The sequence below is a fragment of the Cuculus canorus genome, chromosome 1 (genome assembly GCF_017976375.1).
Source record: "Cuculus canorus isolate bCucCan1 chromosome 1, bCucCan1.pri, whole genome shotgun sequence".
NCBI lineage: Eukaryota > Metazoa > Chordata > Aves > Cuculiformes > Cuculidae > Cuculus > Cuculus canorus.
Window position 1 is genome coordinate 204,508,048 of NC_071401.1, and position 20,488 is coordinate 204,528,535.

At 41.2% G+C, this 20,488-nt stretch overlaps 1 protein-coding gene across 1 annotated transcript; it reads left to right on the forward strand.

The window, feature by feature from the left end:
• The first annotated feature begins 534 nt into the window (after window positions 1-534).
• Window positions 535-20,261, forward strand: LOC104065023 (interleukin-2 receptor subunit alpha). Its single transcript, XM_054057057.1, has 6 exons — window positions 535-806; window positions 11,300-11,485; window positions 11,711-11,833; window positions 12,405-12,641; window positions 16,022-16,069; window positions 16,963-20,261. The coding sequence occupies exons 1-6, from the start codon at window positions 746-748 to the stop codon at window positions 17,004-17,006; spliced, it is 699 nt and encodes a 232-aa protein (XP_053913032.1). The 5' UTR covers window positions 535-745; the 3' UTR covers window positions 17,007-20,261.
• The last annotated feature ends 227 nt before the right edge of the window (window positions 20,262-20,488 follow it).

Below are 20,488 nucleotides of genomic sequence, written 5' to 3' on the forward strand. Positions count from 1 at the left end.
ATCATTTTCATGACATTCAGAAGAATAAATTTCACTGAAGCATGGCAAACCTAGAGCAAGAGAAACTCTTTCCAAACCCGCTAGCCTCATCCTCATAGATGGTTTTTTTGATCAAACTGTCCATCTTCTAGAAGCTCAGCTTTCACTTGGAAAAACTGCGAGCATGCATACATCAGAAAACAAGTGGAGCTTTAACATCATCAGTCCTCCAAAAAGCCAAAATGATACCCTAGTGGGATCTTTTTTTTGTGTAGACAGAGCCCACAGATGGTGTCTGAGGTCCATTGCCATACACTGGACAACTATTCTACAGTGATGGTCCCTCTCAAATACTTGTCCAGCCATAGATTTGGGCTTCAATGACTGCATAAACCTGCTACAATCGTGCTTCCCTCTACTGACTTCAGCTGTACTGGAGCAGCTGTGGAGTCAGTAGCTCTGATGTGTCAAACCACTTCCTACACACGACGGCATGCTCTGCCACACTGAGCATCGAGTTTGATTTCCTGGATAAAAACTACTAATACCTGAACAGAGAGCAGCTTTTATTCTCTCTTGCAGAGCCAGCGAGTGAAACGATGATTTGCTGACCAAAGAGCAAAGTCTTTGTCAAGCACCCAACACAATGTTCCTCACCAGTCTAACCAGGGAGTAGACAGCTGCCTGGCTTGGTTGGCACCAGCCCATCACTTCTAAGAAACTTCATCATCCTCATCGTTGCGGAGAAAAAATGTGAGCAAGTCCCATGGAGCTCAAATGCCTTTTGATGTGGCTCTTGCTTGGATCCATCAAGGGGAGCAAGACAGGTAAAAGACTATTTTTGCCTTTCGGGGAGGGAAAATATGATTTGCTTTTTTGTGCTGGCTGCTAGAGGATGTTCACAACATCCTGACTCCTTTCAGATAAGGAAAGATGTTAAGAGTTTAAGGAATTTATTATTCTAAGGAAATGAGAGCAATGGGTTTTGTGCCCGCAAACCATCAACTGCAGACAATCCAGAGCACAGGATATTTATTGTCTGAGTAATGTATGTATTCCCCAGCCCATCGCTGGCACAGTGGGCAGATCAAAGCTGCCTTATGCACCTTAGGTAGCTCTTTGAATCTAGTTATTTTCCGTTTTGCATGTAACTTTAGGAAATATAAAAATAGACATTGAAATGTCAGTACCTCTGTAGGTAAAATAGATAACAAAGCTACTAGTTAAAAGGTGCCATCCAAGTTTACTATGGGTACTATAAATACCAAGTATTCTTTCAGCCACGCCTCCCAACCACTAGTGCCTATAAACTGTGAACAAAGGCAGCTAATTCATTCAGCATAATTTTACACATTTATAAATTGTGATACCGCTTATATTTGGCTTATTTATTGTGACAAGTGTGCGTGTTGATAAATGGTCTGGTGACATTTATTATTTATTATTATTCTGGTGACAATATTAGCATATTTGAATTTAAATTGCTTTGTTTGGAAGGAAACAAAAGAAATCTTACACTCTCAATGCTCCGTAAATGTGATATTTCCTTCTCTATCTAATGATAATGTCCAGGTTGAAAGGTATGAGCAGATACAACCTAAGGCAGGTTCTTACAAACACTGATGCTGTAACTGCTAATGGATGATCTAGCAGGGCTGCGAATTCTACCAGAGGCTGAACATCTCAAGGGGAGATTGTGTTGTTTATGACCAAACTCATTAACGCAGGAAGTACCTTCACAAATGTTTAAGCCTCAGGTGATTTTATTCTTGTTAAAGTATTTTGCTAGTAAACACCGTACCTTTTCTGTCACGGGACATTTTACTTGCCAAATGAAGTGCCAATGCCCATGGCAGTTGCTGAAGTGTTGCGTGCGAGAGCATCACTGCAAGAAGTTCAGCCAGAGATATGTAAATAGGATCAGTTCTGGGATGAGTCAGGTCCCATGTATCACACTTTCTGTATTACTGTGCCTGGGACACATTGTGAGATTTCTTGCTGGCAAGTCTCGTTTATCAGAAATCTTTCTGGTGTTTTGGAAAAAAATGAGGGGTGTTAGAGCAGTTGCATTTTATCTTATTTGATGCGACTTACTTCTCTGCTGAATGAATAAATGCATAGAATTGCATTCTTCACTGTATCTCTAACCTTTTCTTTTCTCAGCTTCCTGTATGCATTTTCAAAGTCTCTTTCAATGTTTAAATATAGTGTATATACATATAATTTTAATTTCTCACTGCAAATAATGCACTAAGGTCGAAACACACCTTTTATCAAATTAGGGAATTTTATTGTAGAGATGCCTGGACTATTGTGGCTGTAAGACCTATTGTTTTCAGTTCCTTAGAGGGATTAACAAGGAGAACTAGAAACAGACATAAGCAAAGAAAAGGGAAATAGGCTGGGTCAAACTGGTCAAAAATCAGTTGTGTCTCAATTGGTATGACACTATTCATGTTATTTTGCCTTAGTCTTTTCAGCTTAGCCCAGCAAGTTCGGTTTCGTAAACAGATCCTGCCATAGATGTTGCTTGCAAGAGGGTTTATGGCAAAATGCACTGTCAAATAAGTATTACTGGGGAAAAAGAAAATAAAAAGGCTTTATTTTCCAGAATAGTCTCACTGATAGATCTCAAAGTGCTGTGAGAGGGCAACATCCTCTGATACATATCTGGGGAAACAAAGGCATGGACTGATCATTCATTTACTAAAAATTAGACTACATCTTAGAGCTAACAAGGGTAAGAGAAACTGATTTTCTTGTGACAAGCATCACATTTCTCTCATTTACTTAATACAACAGCAGCGCCTAGAAGCTGCAGACACAGATGAGGCTTGAAGCGTGCTAGGTGAGGGTCAAATACAAGATAAAAGCTGATCTGTGCTCCTATGACCTTTCCATCTTGCTATTCATCTTACAGGAATAGATTTGCAAGTTAAACCTGGAAAGGATTAAAACTCACAGAAGAAAGAATTTCATTCAACTGAATTTCATTCACACAAGATGGGTACCAGATCTCAGTCATTTAAATGAGAGGAATTTCTTTCCCATTATACTTGCATATTAGTGCTCGCTCCCATGGATTTGAAATGCAGTGCAGAATAAATTAAAGTTGTCAAAAACATAGAAGTGTTTCTTGCAAGGTCAACCAATGAACAAATACCTCTATAACCCTTCCAGCCACAGTTGCCCTCAGCAGCCAAGTGCCAAATATACAGCTACAATTAAAAAAAAAAAATTAAAAAATTGTTAAATAATTGTGATCCTGCTGAGGAAAAGGACGTTACAGACAGAGATCCTGCAGTATCTGCTTCTGCCTTCAGATGGAGAATTCTTCTCCCCACCTCATTAGAGAAGAGATGTTATGTCTTTTCCTTTTATCAAAAAAAAAAAACTTTAAGCAAAAAAAACACTCTTTAGCTCCGGCTAGAAAGCCACTACCTTTAACTTTGTTCACTGTTGCCTTCAGAGTGTTGCAATTTTGGTCTCCCTGCTTTCTTCCTTGATGTTCAGCTTTGTCTCTCCTGTTTTGCCTATTGCATTACTTCTATCTTAAAAGCCTACCTTTTGGATGTTTTCTACCTGTGCTTTTCATCTCCCATCACTGATCCTGAATCTTGGAAGAACCTTACTTTCTGACTTACTTAGCGACTTGATCTAGTGGAACAGGAGTTGGAATTGGATGATCTTTAAGGTCCCTTCCAACCCAAACCATTCTATGGTTCTAGGATTACTGAGTCCTTGCTCCATCTCCTTGAGCACTTCTCGAAATCTCACACTTCTAAAGTCCTTCCATAACTTTCTCCACTTGACTCCCTGTTCCTCAGCCCTGTCAGGGCAGCAGCACTTTGTCATCAGCTACTTTTTCTTTTTGTTCCACATTTGTAAAGTGTGAGCCTTCAGATAAAGGATATACTACCCTTTTTCTTTGTAAAAATGTTTCATGCATTACAAGGTCAGAAAAATAATCAACACTAACAATTTCCATCTGCTCTTGAGAGCTCCAGCAAAAAGCTCGATGGCCATGCTAAGGCTACAAGTCAAATGAGACAAGTCTTAAAAAGGTATTTGAAATCAAGAGTTCCACCAGACCCTTCTTCGCTCCTCATCAGCCAGTTCAATTATTTTCAGAAAGGATATTCTCTACTGCCCTTCTAACCCAATAAAAGGCAAGGTTGAGGAAGTTCTAGCAGAAGAAAAGTATCTGAATCTCTACTGCTATTTAAAGAGCCAATTTTCTTTCTCAATAACATGTTTTTCCCTTCAAATGAAAATACCGAAGAGGCGGATGTTACAGAAGTCATAGATTTAAGCAAAAGTGTAGCCAAACCTATTCAAAACCCAAATGTCATGCACTAAAACAAGACTTTCACATATGATAGTCTCAAAACCAGACTCTGTTCTACCACATCATGTGCAGCAGTTGCCTTTAAGAAGTTTGAGTTCTGTAGCTTTATCACAGAACCGAGAAGTTTATAAACATCCAGAAACAAAGGAATAAGAAAAACAAATGCTCCTCATTCTACTCTTTGTACATTTTCTAAGCATTGCACTGTACTCACTCTAGTATTCCTCCATCTCCCTTCCTCAGGAAACACTCTCCCACATTCCTAATGCTTCCTCTTCCAACTCCACATTGCAGTCCGAGTCCCCAGCCCAGCTTCCCTGTAGGGCAGGTGTGAGATTAACTTCAGCTGTCTGCACTATTGTCTCCATCGAGCTGGACACGTAGACCCCCATCATAGCCAGGAGAGAGAAAGCAGCACTTTCAGTACACATTTCATCTACTACATTGCAGATAAGGGTACAATAAGTCATATCCTGTAACTGTCTTTCTAGTGACTACACAGGGAATTGAAATGTCTGGGGTTTATTGGCTGGGTGTCACGTAGTCCATGCCTTAAAACAGGGTTGAGTTGGAGATGAAGGGAGATAGTTGTGTTTAGGAAGAGGAGAGACAGATCTTCAGTCAAGAAACGTCTGTCAGTGGAAGACACAACCACCTCTATAGGCTCCTTTGCTGGGAACTCACAGCAAAGTGAGATGTAAAGTTATATCAATGCATTACCTAAATCACAGTAATTATCAATGTGAATATGTAAGAACATTCCTCCGCCACTGTAGTAAAAAGAAAAAGAGAAGCACCTGTATGCATTGCTTTGGAGAACTTAAGTTGGGTGTCTGCTGTCCTCTATAGAGGTCTGTCCAACTTCAATCCTTACAGGAGCTAAGTAGGCAGATTCCTGAAGCTAAATGATGCTTATCATGAAAAAAGCTTAGTCCACTGTCAAACCAACAAATTTCTGTGTATGGAAGGCTTTTTTGCACTAGATTCCACTGTTTAGGTCAATGCAAAAATAAGCCAAGAGATAAGAGAAGTGCATCTTTCCCAAACCTCATTTGCTATGGTGCTACAAAGAGTTAATTGAGAGCTCCTGCTGGTTCATATTCCAGCTTATTTTACACTGTCCTTCCAACAGAGACATCTTCTAGTACGGCAAACTCAGCAGGCACTGAACTGCTTAGTCCTTAGAACAGGACATACCTCTTCTCCACTACTAGGAATATTAAAACCCATCTCCTGCCCCATAAGGCTGATCTTTCCTCCATCGCTCTTTGCATTAAATCTTGTGCCTGGCGATTGTGTTGCATTTCTGTCACTTAAACTGCAGATCCATTACTACTAAGATGTCTTGTAAGATAAGCTCTCTGTGATATACAGTACAGCTAGCCAAAATCTCACAGGCAAAGTAACGTAAGATTCAGGTCTGCACCCTAGCCCCAGGGCTGGGTTCCATTGCCAGTTTACTAATCCACAGAGACTATAAAAGACATTAATCAGAGGAGAAAGAAGCAAGCAGAGCTGTAGCTAACTTGTTAATGGACCCTTTGGGAAAAAGTTTTAAAGTCAGGAAAAGTTCATTACCATTTCTGTCCAGTTGTCGGTATCAATTCCTTCTTTTCACCCATATCAGTTTCATCTTCAAGAGGCTTGCTTTATTCAGAGACCATGTAGTTTCAGGAAGCAGATGAACCTTCAGGGCTGAATTAGCTTCTCAGGCACATTGGGGAAAATATCTTCATTTTAGCATTGCTTGATTTCTTGCTGTCTCTGGGGAAAGGCTTTCTTCATCTCCGAGCTGGCCAGGTGCATGGACTGCCTGGTTTCTTCCATTGCTTCTACTCAGACCTGCAGAATAGCTGGTTTCCTACCAACCCATCCTATCACCTGTGTATTCAGGGGGAAATTGTCCTAGTTTTGCATCTTGCTGTTTTAACTTGATATCAGAATAATGTCAACACCAGTGACACACAGCCACATGACAGAGGAAATTCTGAGTTCAGGTTATCGTGGCATGACTCACTGTCTGTGTTTACCTAATACCAAAAATACCTGTTAGAAATTTTCTCCATTCACTTCTTCTAGACAAAAGATGTTGTTCTGATGCCTTTTCTAGCACTGCTCTGCCAGCTGAGACATGGACAAGAAATAGACAGGGGAGCTTCATAAATCGTAGTACTGCCAGCGTGTCTGCTGTGAGGAACTTTGTGTTGGGTCAGTAATGTATCAGTACTGAAAGAACTGACGATGATTTAGCTAGAGGATTTCTTCTCTCTGAGCCTAGATATTGATGCTCAATGTAAGAAGCATATGTGACTGTTGGAATGGGTCCAGAGGAGGACTACGAAGATGGTCAGAAGGTTGGAGGACCTCTGCTATGAAGACAGGCTGAGAGAATTGGGTTTGTTCAGCCGGGAGAAGAGTAGGCTCTGAGAAGACCATATAGTGGCCTTCCAGCACCTAAAAGGGCTCCAGGAAAGCTGGGGAGGGACTTTTTACAAGGGCATGGAGTGACAGGATGAAGGGGAATGCTGTTAAATTGGAGGAGAGAAGATTTAGACTAGATATTAGGAAGAAATTCTTCATGATGAGGGTGGTGGTGAGGCACTGGCACAGGTTGCCCAAGGAAGTTGTAGATGACTCCTCCCTGGAGGTGTTCAAGGCCAGATTGGATGGGGGTTTGAGCAACCTGATCCAGTGGGAGGTGTCCCTGCCCATGGCAAGGGATTGGAACTGGATGATCTTTAAAGACCCTTCCCACCCAAACCATTCTGTGATTGTATGATTCTATGATTCTATGCTAGATGCTGAGGGCAACAAAGGCAGGTAAGCTTTATTTAGCACACGGCAATTAACTGAAAAAAGACAGGGATTGAAGGGTGTTCTGCATAGCACAGCCTCCAATAACTCCTGTATGATATCTAACAGATTATGTGGAGGTCCTAGGTGCTTTAAGACCCCTCAAATGACATCAGGCACTGTTGCTTAAGCAGGAATAGCAAGAATCCCACATATCTTGTGTTTCAGATGACAAGGAATAGATTGCAGGTCTCAGAAAAATTATCAAACTTAATTTTCATTGCACACCAAAAGATAAAATAGTTGACTATTTAATTTTTACCTTTTATGGAGGTCTATCACCTGAATTGACAAGCCTCCTTTTAATTCCCAGGGCATGTCCCCATATGACAATATTTATGTGTTCCAAATTTTCCAGGAATGCTGTAGGCACCAAAAATCCACTGATATGGGGAGAATTCCAGTGTAATCCCAGGTGCCTTTCTTAGGTAAGCTACAGGTTCTAGCAGTTTTGCAACCAACAGAAAGCATTTCAGTACATAACGTCAGTAACTGTAAATGCAATGACAGGGATTCGCAGAGCACTATTGGGGCATAGGTAATGAGAAATGTAAGTGAGGGCTAATGAAGGCTGTGAATGAGAGAAAGGGAGGACATTGGATAACAACATTGGAAGAGAATGACATGGGAATACACAGTGCTTTGTCACGGGGATGGAGAAATTGAAGATGGGGGAAGGGAAAAAAAGGAGGCAAGCAAAACCTCAGATTTCAAGGTGATGTGAGGGCAGTCTTTTAAACCAATACTAGCAGGAGTGTAGCCCTGGAGCAGCTGTGGGGGAATGACTGACTCCAGAGGTCATTCTGCATAGACAATTTGATCCAGACCTCACCAAGTCTGCTTCCTCTCTGCACAGTCTTTTCACACTGTGCCAGGAGGTCCAGTGCTGTGAAACACCCCTGCACGCTTTTATTGGACCACCTATGGCCCCTGCAATTTTGCAGGACACATATTCTTCCCTGATGGGAGTTTGAATACAGCAGCTAGCTTGGATCTGTTATGCACTGGGAGCTTTTCTGAGTCAAACAGTAGCTTCCATTCTCAGATGACTTCACTCAATGTGTAATCATTACCCTGAGTTATTATCACATCTCCTTCTGCCACGCCTGGAGTCTTGCCTGATAATTAAGACTGATTTGTGTTAGGTACAGTAGAAATGGCTCAACAACACAGGAACTTCAGGATCCAAATATAAGACAAGAAAATACAGAAGCAATACTGATCAGCACGTTGGGTGCCTACTTGTTCTCTAAAGATGAGTAAAAGACCACTTAAAAAAACCCACTTCTGAAGATACTTAAGATATTTAAAGACAGTAAAAAGGAGTAATGGCAGTAGGTATCTTCAAATGCCTGTATTCATGCATGGCTTCTCCCAGTGCCCAGCGTAAGGAGTGGTACAACAACATACGCCAAAGCTGATGATTATGGCGTTAAACAGGTTGGTGAGGAGGTTTAACATGGAAAGGGAAAACAATGTTTTGAAAGGTTATCATGATTGATAAGAAGAAGGTACTTGAAAATGGGAGTAAAGTATTTAATGTGACAGTGAAGCAGTTAGAAGTCAACAGAGGGAAGCAAACAGAAGGTCACAGTGAGACCTAGGAAGTTCATCTTTCAAAATGCTTTCTGAATCAGAGACAAGGATATGGCTGTAAAAAACAATGAAGTAGTTACTGCTGTGGTTTAGATGTGAGAAGACAAGAATGAACGATGTTGATGAAATGAAAAGTCTGGATGCTGTGAGTGTTGCATGAGATCCAGCTGCGAAGTGGATGAGTTGATCCAAGAGTGCCAGCCTGGTGAGCATTGCTCGCCGTCACCTGTATGCACGATTTCTGCACAATACCTACAGACGTGTGCAAGTGCAGAAGAACCCTAATTTCATTTGATCGTCGATTAAAACAATAGTTGCCCTTTGCGATGAGTAGGGTAAATGCTGTGGGTTTTCTTAAGAAGAGACTAAAGAGCTGTAGATTTGAGTGCCTTGTACTGAGATTCAGATCTGCAGTCTGCTTCAAAGAGGCTTTTGAAGTCTTGAGGGAAGCATGCTTTTAGCTTTCAGGGAAAGTGAGAGTACATGATCTCAACTTGCTACTAATCTGATAACTCTTTAATTTTAATCACCCTGACAGTCTGTGGTAAACCATGTGGTTAACTATTTCGAGTGCAGTCACTTCTCTTGAAGCCACAGTCTGATGTAGTTTACAATGCAAATCCTTTGATAACCCAAAGATACAAGGAGATTGAAATATCCCTTATAGATCTTAGCTGTTAAGCCACTTACTATACTTTTCATTGTTGCCTTCTTCAAACTTTATGACTTATATCAAGTGGCAATTTACAATGAAGAGTAGAAAAGGCAGCAAATATCAAAGAGAGAAAATAATGGTTGGCTCTGAAAGAAAAGGGCATTCCAGGACTGGGTCTGGGAGTCACTGATTAGGTCGCTGTCAGCAAGGCATGGCTTTGTTTCAAGGAGAAGCACATTGGGGGTCAAGGGCGGACACCAAACGATTAACAGCTATCAGGGATTCAAGGCACTTTTGCAGTCATTCTTGCTGGTTGCTAAGGCTGCATTAATTATGGCTGCAGAAAATGTGAAGACATGATGACTAAGAAATTTTACTCGTAATAGCTGTTAATATTATGCATGAGCATAAAGGGACACAGATCATGCACTCAAAGATCCGGAATGCCAGCCCTGATGCAACCAGACTGTTTTATCTTTTAATTTCTCAGCCGTTAGGCCTTAAATAATCATTTAATAGTGCCTTTATCAACTTCTAGGGCTCCAGCTCAGTGGGCTTTTCAAGTGAGCTGAAATGGTCTAACTTAATTCATTCCAACTCATTGAGATGTATATTTAGATGTGATTTGCTGATGACACAGCACTTCACATCCTTGTTTTGGGACAAGTTATATTTAGGTTTGCAAACTTATTTCACAGTAAGTTGCTCTTTGGCGTTCTCAGACAAAACTGAGAGTCTACTCCCCTTTCCAATATTTGCTTGTAGATGATTTCAACTTCTAATGACTTAATTTTGCTTATCATGCCTCACTGGTGCAAGCAGCAGCTCTATGATGCGATTGTGTACAGCTCCATTAAGAAAATGTTGGTAGTGTTTCATGTTGCCCATCTTCTGGGTGCAGGAAAAAAGGGTTCAATTGCCTGCTTCAGGAAGCAGAGGCAGGAGCAGGCAGATAGGCCTGGCACTTTCCACCACCACTCTCAGCTGCTGCAGAACATCTTTGCTCCAGCACCGTTTCTCCTCTAGAAGAAACACAGAGGAGTCAAATCAGCACCTTCTAAGTGTAGGCAAATGCAGGCTTCACACCTCTTGGTGGACACACACACACAAGGAATTTTTCTGCATCCTGAACAAATCTATACTTGTAACATCGATGACAACAGTTAACTCCAATGTAAAGAAGGTTTTGGATGGTGGGATTGTGCAAAAATTAAAATAAAAAATTTTCACTTAAAATAATTAATAGTTTTACCAGACACTCAGAGCCTTTCCATGGCTCAGAAAAAAAATCAAAGAAAAAAATCTTTGATACCCCGATGTTTCCTTCATGACATCCAGCTTCATACCTTAGACCAACCTTCCAGTACTGAAAGGAGGTCTACAGGAAAGCTGGGGAGGGGCTCTTTATCAAGGAGTGCAGGGACAGGATGAGGGGTAATGGTTTCAAGCTGAAAGAGGGGAGATTTAGATTAGATATTAGGAAGAAACTTTTTTGCTGTGAGAGTGGTGAGGCACTGGCACAGGTTGCTCAGAGAAGCCATGGATGTCCCATCCCTGGAGGTGTTCAAGGCCAGATTGGATGTGGCTCTGAGCAACCTGATCCAGTGGGAGATACCTCTGTCCATAGCTGGTGGGTTGGAACTAGATGAGCTTGAAGGTCCCTTCCAACCCAAACCTTTCTATAATTCTATGTTTCTATGATCACTCAGCTGTGACTTTAGGCCTGTGTCTGGGAGCGGAATTAGGCTTACTTCACTGATCTCTGGGAATGATCTGGTATTGATAAGACCATAATAAAAATGTGGGAAGTCCACAGCAGATATGGTAGATGTGCCAGCTGTCCTGATTCTCAGGCTTTCTGTTTGCAGAAGAATGCCCAGATCTTCCAGTGACTGAATTTGCAGATGTTACTGCTGAAACGTATGCACCGGGGACCAAACTGTATTATCAATGTGACAATGGCTACACAAGAAGAAAAGGCCAATATTTGGGAATTGAGTGTATGAGAACAGAGCACGGTGCTTCTTGGGAATACGCGGTATTTCAATGCATTGGTAAGTGTTTATTGTCCTTTTTCTATGCTTCTAAAAGGTTTTTTTTCCAATGGGTTAGTCAGTACAAGACACATCTGGGCATTGCTCTAACAAATGATTTTTTATATTTATCTTTGCAAATCAGAACTTGCAACAATTCTATCCTGCATCTGAAAGTTTGGGTGCTCTGGTTTTGCTCTTCTATTGGTCCTGTTTGTAATTCGGGAAATATAACTTCTCCCACAGAGAGGAAAGATTTGTCTTCAGCAGCTCCCACAATGAAGTTAGATTTTACACAGAAGTCAGAAAGAAAAACAGAGAGCCCTGCACCCCAGAAACCAGAGAACCTGTCAGAGTTGGGCCAGAAAGGTAAGCAAGAGCCCATTCAGTACTGTAACACTTCTCCCACTGATTTCCATGGAAGCAGTGCAAGAATGATGAGTAATTTTTAATTATTCATAGAATCATAGAATCATTAGGGTTGGAAAAGACCTCTAAGATCATCAAGTCCAACTGTCAGCCCAACACCACCATACCTATTAAACCATGACCCAAAGTGCCACATCTACACTCTATTTGAACAGATACAGAGACTCCACCACTTCCCTGGGCAACATTTTCCAATGCTTTATCACTCTTTCCATAAAGATTTTCTTTTTCTAATAGCCAATCTAAACCTCCCCTGGTGCAACTTGACACAGTTTTCTCTCACCCTATGACTTGTTACTTGGCAGAGGAGACCAGCTCCCACAATTTTGACTGAGAGAAAGAAATAACTACTATAATATTTTGGCTGAACAGGTGATATGGTATAAGTGAATGAGTATTTTGTATCCTAACAAAGAATCAAGAGGGCCTGGTATATCCTGTTAATCTGTATTGTTTCAAGAACAAAAATAGTAGAAAAACTTTAAATGTGTGCTGCCTTGTGATCCTGCAGATTTTTGTGGTCCTCCCAAGAGTATTCCACATGCCTCTTTAAGCTCGGAAAAAAGCTATCACTTAGGACAAGTACTACATTTCAAATGTCAGAGTGGTTTCGATAAGCGATTGCCCACCTCTGGCACCATAGTTTGCAAGATGGTGAATGGCAAAATCACCTGGACCCCCCTTGAAATGCGATGCACCAATGACAGCAGCTATTTTGAAGAATCGCCACCACAGACTATTGAGCAAGGTAAGATGGTTACTTTGACATCACATCACTGTCATTACCTGCACATGTAGGGTCCAGACCACCCAATTCAGCACATCACTCCTAGGGAACAACCTGCTTGGGATTCAGGATCAGCAACCTTACAGCTCTGACACTGATAGAGATGTCTTCTATGACTATTGAGATGACATATCTGGGGAGGATATAGCTGCATAGAATCACAGAATCATAGAATCATAGAATAGTTGCATAGAATCACAGAATCATAGAATCATAGAATAGTTAGGGTTAGAAGGGACCTTAAAGATCATGCAGTTCCAACCTCTCTGCCATGGGCAGGGACATTCCACTAGACCAGGCTGCCCAAGGCCCCATCCAACCTGGCCTTGAACACTTCCAAGTATGGGGCATCCACAACTGCCCTGGGCAACATATTCCAGTGTCTCACCACTGTCATGGTGAAGAAATTCTTCCTTATGCCTAGTCTAAATCTGCCCCTGTCCAGTTTATACCCATTGCCCTTAGTCCTATCACTAAAAGCCTTTGTGAATAGTTCCTCTCCAGCTTTCTTGTAGGTTCTTTCAAGTACTGGAAGGTCACCATAAGATCTCCTCTGAACCTAATCTTCTCCAAGGCTGAAAAAGCCAAACTCTCTCAGCCTGTCCTCATATAGAAGGTGCTCCAGCCCTCTGATCATCTTTATAGCCATCCTCTGGACCCGTTCCAATAGCTCCATCTCCTTCTTATGTTGAGGATTCCAGAACTGGACACAGTATTCCAGATGAGGTCTCACAAGAGAGGAATAGAGAGGCAGAATCACTTTCCTCAAACTGCTGGCCACGCTTCTTTTGATGCAGCCCAGGATACGATTGGCCTTCTGGGCTGCAAGAACACATTGCTGGCTAAACACCCTACTTTGTCTTGGATGTCCTTTCGTACTAACTGCAAAATTGCAGGAATTTGTGAGCGAATAGAGCCAGACTGTCAAATACTGGGAAGAAAATAGTACAATATGCCTTTTTCTTTTCTCCTTCCTCCTGACAGCTAAAGGTCATCTGTTGTCACTACACAGTAAGGAACTTCAAAAGGTGTATCTAAGCATCCCTCATGACTACTCCAGGTTTTAGGATCCAGAGTTCAGCTAGTCCATAGCTGAACATAGTCCATAGTCACAAATGATCAATGTGACTTAGTTTTTAATTTAAAGCCAGGATGCTGTTTTGAACAGAGACGGGATAAAGCCCACCAGTATTGCCCATTAGTCCTTAAGGACCCAGATTCAGCAGGACATGCACCACCAGAGCCTGACAGCTTGAGTTTCACTACTCGGGGAATAAGCAGGGTTCTCAAGTGAGGTTGCAGAACCCCTGTTTCTTGCTTTCATGCCCTTAGATTGGTTAATGCCAAAAAAATAAAAGACCTTCATGGCCTCTACCCCAAACTAATCACCTACCTTTTCTAATCACATCTCTCCTAAATCTGCAGTTAATGATTTTAATACACAGAGAGAAAACAGAGCCCCTTTCCCAAGCATATATGATAGCATTGAGTGTCTTGTGCCTTTTCTGAGTGGCAGACAGAGCTGTTGTAAGTGGAAGGACCCAGATATTCACCACTTCAACAGTCCACAGGTTTTCATTACCTTCCCAGCTTCCTCTGAGGCAGGGAAATGCTATGGATGGAATTTTACACAAGTGGGGGCCAATGCCAAGTCAACACAAGATGACTTTTCCTACTAATAGAGATTAGAAAAACCTGTTTTTCACCTGTAATTGGGCCATTAAAGGGAAATCAATCTTGCAGAACTGTATACATCTGCTGCATACATGCCCTTATCTGAGCTGGACTGCCTTTATAACCAACAGAAGGTAACAGGTGTTGATGGTGCTGTGTTAACTGTCCTATTTCACAAGTCTATTTTAGTGTTAGATAAACTGTACCCTTTAAAGGTACAATTTTTTGTACCTAAAATTGTTTCTCCTTGGTTACTACAGCAGAGCCCAGATGACTGCCTCAGAGGCCCCACCTATGTAATGGTAGGTGAGACGAATTCCAGCCCTTGTGAGCCGTACCATGTCATGTGGTAGAGCAGGATGGTTTGGGCAAGCCCTTCTGCCTGCAGAGTGACTGCTCAGATGACACTTGACCATCGTTGCCTCTTGCTGCTGCTCTAACTGTAGGAATGGATCACCTTACCTACAGGACACACAAATTCAGCATTAACCCAGGACTTTCTCCCCTTCTTCACAGATCTGCTTTTTTCCTGAGGTGCCCAGTTCAGAGTGTTCCAAGTACAGCAGTCACGATTTGTTGTTTGGTCTTTCCTTCTCCTTCAGGGCAGTCATTTTTTTCACATTGATGATTTCACTTGGTACTACCAGGATGAAAGAATTTCTTGCTATGATGGAAATAACCCATCAACAGACCAGTCCCAGAAAATGATACAATCCATTGAACAGTCAGAAATTAGAAATATTTGAAATTTTAAAATCCAGATTATGAAAAATGTGAAGCTAGATGATGAAATAGTCCATCTTGGCCCTCAATTCAACAAAACAATAATTCCTGTTTCCTGCAAATGTACACTCAAACCTGAGTAAGATCAGGTCTGTGTGATTAGTGCACCAAATATTTATTCCCCGATAGTGTTGTCTTTCTCTTTGTTATGATGTGGTGTCTTTAATGGAGCTTGATAGGGAATATCCTCCCCTTTCACAGTTCTCACCTCAGAATTCATAGAATCATAGAAAGTTTACTTTGGAAGGGACCTTAAAGATCATCCATTTCCAACCCTCCTGCCATGGGCAGGGACACCTCCCACTGGGTCAAGTTGCTCAAAGACTCATCCAGCCTTGTCTTGAACACCTTTAGCACAACTTCCACAACTTCAGCATGAAGAGGTTTAAAGAGACCACTTTTACAGGACCTCTTGTTAAAAACCCGCCTGTATCTCATATCGACTCAAGTTTAGACCTTCCTTTTCAGGATATGGGAGAAATTCAATTAATTTCTTGCACCAAGGAAGTTTTGGGTTACATTTCAGGGAAAAAAAATAGGTCCTGTTTGAAGCCATGGTTCCAAATCCTAGCATGGCACCTTGAAAACCATCCTTCCCGGTCTCATATGAAATAATGACTTTAGCTGGTTCCCATTGCTTGGAAGATGCCCATCTTCATGCCCATCTTCATGCCCAGCATTAACATATATAATCAGATCAGCGCATATGTTGGCATTCAGCCTGGAAATATCTATTGGTGGCCAAGAAACAAACATGGCAATTATTGTCTGTTGTGCAGAGGGAGAGCTGTCAGACCTAGCCTGACCCTATCCTCATCACCGCTTTGATGCTCTTCACCAGAAGAGCAAATCAATACAAATCAAGAATTTCTCTCTCTTTGCAGGTTCGAATCACCCATCCTTTTCCTCATCTGTGATACTGCCAGTGACAGGTATGCCATTTTCTTAATTGGACTCAGACTTCACCCCATCCCCTAGAGAAGTTACTTTCCCTTTCAATTTGCTCTTCTAGGAAGAGATCTGTCTCTGTTATAAGAGCTAATATATATACCGCAAGACACATCTATGCCCATGTATTGGGTGAGAAATCAGTAAAGAAAGTGTAAATAGATGCTATTTGAGCACTTAAGCTTTTTATAGAGAGATTTTCAAAGATTCATAAGAGATGTAAAAGATAAATGAAGCAATTTTCAGACCCTTTCTCTGAGACTTTCTGTGAATTCAGTGAATAACTTCAACTGGAAAAAAAAAGGAAAAATGTAAATATTTAAATGATGTGTTTCTTTCACATTTTCAAAGGAGTAAAAAAAAAAATGGGCAAAGACAATATTTTCTTACAGCTAAACTGATGCACTTAGGTCAGCCTGAAGAGATTTTCTTCTCCTCCTTCTCCATCTTCCATTCAACAACTAGCTGCTAAAATAGAAATTGTTTTTCGCTGTGCATATACTCAAGACTTTGTGCAAGGGCTCTTGATCCCAGCTGGAGTCTGCTGACAACTCTAGCAGAAATTATAATAAGGAGGAATGATGGAGTGAGATAAAGGAAGGGAAGGAGAAATATTCTAAACTATGCCAGAGATGGCAGTATCAGTAGAACCTGGTTATTTGGCCCTGGTTGCTTTCCAGTTGCTCAAGTTTCTTTGACCGGGTCGTGTTTGCCCGAGGGAGCAAAGGAATAGGACAATATGGAAAAACTATTGCCCCTGGTCACAGGGGCAAGATGAGCCCCTGTCCCAGGTCTTGCCTCTTCCTCTCAGTTGAAGTAATTTCAATACTCACTGATAAAATCAGATACTAATTGTCATCATTTTCTCTTTTAACAGCTATCTTTCTTGTTCTGGTTATCATTCCCTGTGTCTTTGTGTGAATCACCAAGCAGAGAATACAGTAAAAGTGGGAAGGAACTGGGAAAATGTGAAATCTAAAAAAAAAATGAAAGACCTATCAACTGGATCATCCATCTCACTATTGCACTGCTGAAATTTCTGAATACCTTCTTTGGTATTACATGAATGACCTCGGATTTTGGGCTGTCTTGTTCAGCTATCAAATACTGACACAAGAAAATGAAGAATCAGAGCTTTTGTAATCAAAAAGCATGCTTTGTCCCAGCCATTGTGGAGCTGAGAATGGCAGTTCAAATAATGGGTGGAAAATTAATCCCATGGGGAAATTAAGGTTAATTATGCAAATGTATTAGTTTCAGATAGATTACACAATCAGTCTTTTTCTCTCTGGGAAGTCTGGTGGAGCATCTGCCACCACAACCACGTAATTCTTCTTCCTTCATCCCCCTGATTTTTCAGTCGTGTCATGACAACTTTTTACTTCAGACTTATTTTAGTCTGGCCTCCTCGCTGTTTCTATTACTACACCAAGATGCACCAAGGCTGTTCCTTTTCATAGACTCCCCAGCCTAGTTAATCCAAGATATCCCTATTTGACACTTTGGAGTTCTCCTTTTCTCCTTTCTCTTTGCTAATCCTCATCTCCATTTCTCTTCACGTTCCTTCCTACTTAGTGATGGGCTCTGGTTCTCTTCTGAATGGGGATTTTTCTCAGAAAGGAGAAGGACCTTGTGTAACCACATCAACGGTGCTTTTTTTTGCCAGTTCATGGTAGGATAAAGCCATAGAAAGCATAGGCAACACTTTGAAACATGTTTTAGTGAAGATGGTCAACTGTGATGCAGATTGCCTGGGCCATTCTGGCATTTCTGAGAATATAATAGGCAAAAAGTTGTCAAGAATGATCTACATTTCACTGGCCCTGTGGTGGAACAAGTGGAGAAGGAGCCGATACCAGACGAAACAATAATGGAGAACCTAAATGGTGTCTTCTGCAGAAAGGACTGTGAGGTTTCTCATAGTAAATAAAGAACAAGCCATAGAAAACCTGCCTCTTCCCAGCTGTAGTAAAGACTTTTTCCTGCTGTGAAGGAGACATCTCAGGGAATTGCAATGTTAAGAGTCAAACTCAAGAAATCAGTGCCTTGCCACAAAAGAAACCAGATTGCACCAGAAACTCCAAGACCAGCAACAGTAAACAAAGAGGAAGCCTGGACACTCAAATACAACATGAGAAGGAGGCAGAAAATATTACAGTTTAATTCCTACAGGGTCAAAGTGGCTTTCAACCTACAGATTATGGATAGAGGGAGTGCACCCCATCACTGACAGATGGGGAAAGAGCTCTGCCTTAAACTGCTTCCCAGAAACACTTCTCCTCCTCCTCCTAAATAGCAGATGTATTATTGCTAATGTAACCGCAGCCTCTTCCAACCTACCAGGCGTATATATGGACCACTCACCCAAGCACATTAGATGATGGCACCATCTTTACAGCCCACACGCCACCTTCCTCACAAAGAGAGATGCTGCACATCTGATGTTGCACCATCTCTTCCCTACACAGACAGTTCAAATGCAGTCACACGTTTCTCCTTCTCACACTGCTTCTCTTGGAAAAGGAAATTAAACCCACTTATGCTCTGCACATAAACTGAAAAACTTACTAGACTCCCTCATAGTTCAGCATCCACATACATTTGTCATCACGCTGCTTTTCCCAATTATTTTGGACTAGCCCCCTCCACAACGATACTACTACAATATTTTTCCAGCTCAGGGAAGGATGCTGCAGGTTGTGGCAGCTGATTAATTTGACAGCTCCTTCCATAGCTGCAAAGCACCAAAGAACCTAGCACAAAGGCATTTGAGGACGAGCTCATGCGTACATGGTACTCGGTATATACTTACTTATATTATTGGAAATTTGTGAGGTTTGAGTAGTCTTCTGCCTCCTTTTAGCCACATTCAGCCTGGTGGGATGGAGTTATCTGACAAAATGCAAGCTTCTATGTTTGACAATGGGAAGGATCCTCTCAGAGGGCAGTTTATCTCACCCTTTTGCCTATGTATATATGGGTATATGTGCGTATTTATTTTTGCCACATATATAGATATATATACATATAGGCCAAATGACTTGTGGTATAAAGGCATCTGTTTTTCTGCATGAATTCTAAATGATGCTTGAATTGACCAGATTAGCTGTAAACGCTGACATGGTGTATTTCAAAAGCAAAATGGGATGAATCCCTTCCTTATTACTCAGGAAGCATGAGATCTTAGCATAGTTTTCTGTTTTCAAATAGAGTGTGTATGTCATTGATTTACTGGGTTTTATTCCCGTTGAGTTATTCTCACTCCATATCCTTGGTGTTGATATTTTCCATGGCTCTTCTATTCCTATTGGAATAGGACTTATTTGTACTATGTATTTTTATAAAGATGGATAAGTAATGGTCTATTTCATGCTCTTATTTTGTATGGTAACAAACAACAATTTGTATTTACACAATAGATTATAGGATTTCATACTAGTCAACTTCTCTGAAGGCTGCAAGCAGTGGTACTAAGCTTTTCTGCTTCATTTGGTCCATGCGCATTACTCATTGCTAACACATCTCTCTTAGGCACTGCAGTTAGGCTTGCACAGCTTGTCCTGCTCAGGGCATTTCCCTGGAGAAGGCTAATATTTCACCTGCTCCTAGAATGCACGTTTTTATGCAGATAACAAGAGCAGAGTCATATGTGTCCTACTGCTCCACTGTTTTTCCATCTTTTATCTAACCAGCTTGGCTTAGGGGCTCTCCCTCCACATTTTGGCTTTTGTTTTTTGAAATTAATAGAGACATATTGCTGGGAAGGGACCTGTAAGAAATAGTGGGTTACAGGCTGGATAACTATTATGGGATTTAATTTTCCTTGCTGTTACAGTTTACATAGAGTATCTGAACGCAGGTCACCTCTAGTACAAGAGCTGCGTATGTAGTTTATCATGAAACTATAACTCCACTTGAGCTGTACTTTACCTCGCAGTAGGGATTGTTGTTCCTCTGGGGAAGCGTTTGTATCTGAGCCTTTATCCTTCAATAGAACATGCAGAAAGCATGCAGAAACCAGGAGAACTCATCCTGGGAGTAAAACTTCGCCACTAGAAGAGGCTGTGGCCAAAGGGACGCTGTAACTGTTGCTCTTTCTCCATGGCCACTCTCACTTATTTTACATAACGTGTGGTGGTTGATGGTTTTATTTTGTAAACTTTTATTTTCTTGGCATGGAACAACTAATAACTATGAATAAAGTATAACAATAAATTGTTCTGGATGCTTGAAATACAGCTTGTCCTTCTTGATACTGATCTAAGCTTTGAAAAGGAAAACATTCACTTTCTGTTACCTTCTTGTTTTAATGAAAGATGTGACAAACTCAGCAATATCTCACAGGAAGGTGAAGCTACAATATAGAATCATAGGATAGTTTGTGTTGGAAGGGACCCTAAAGA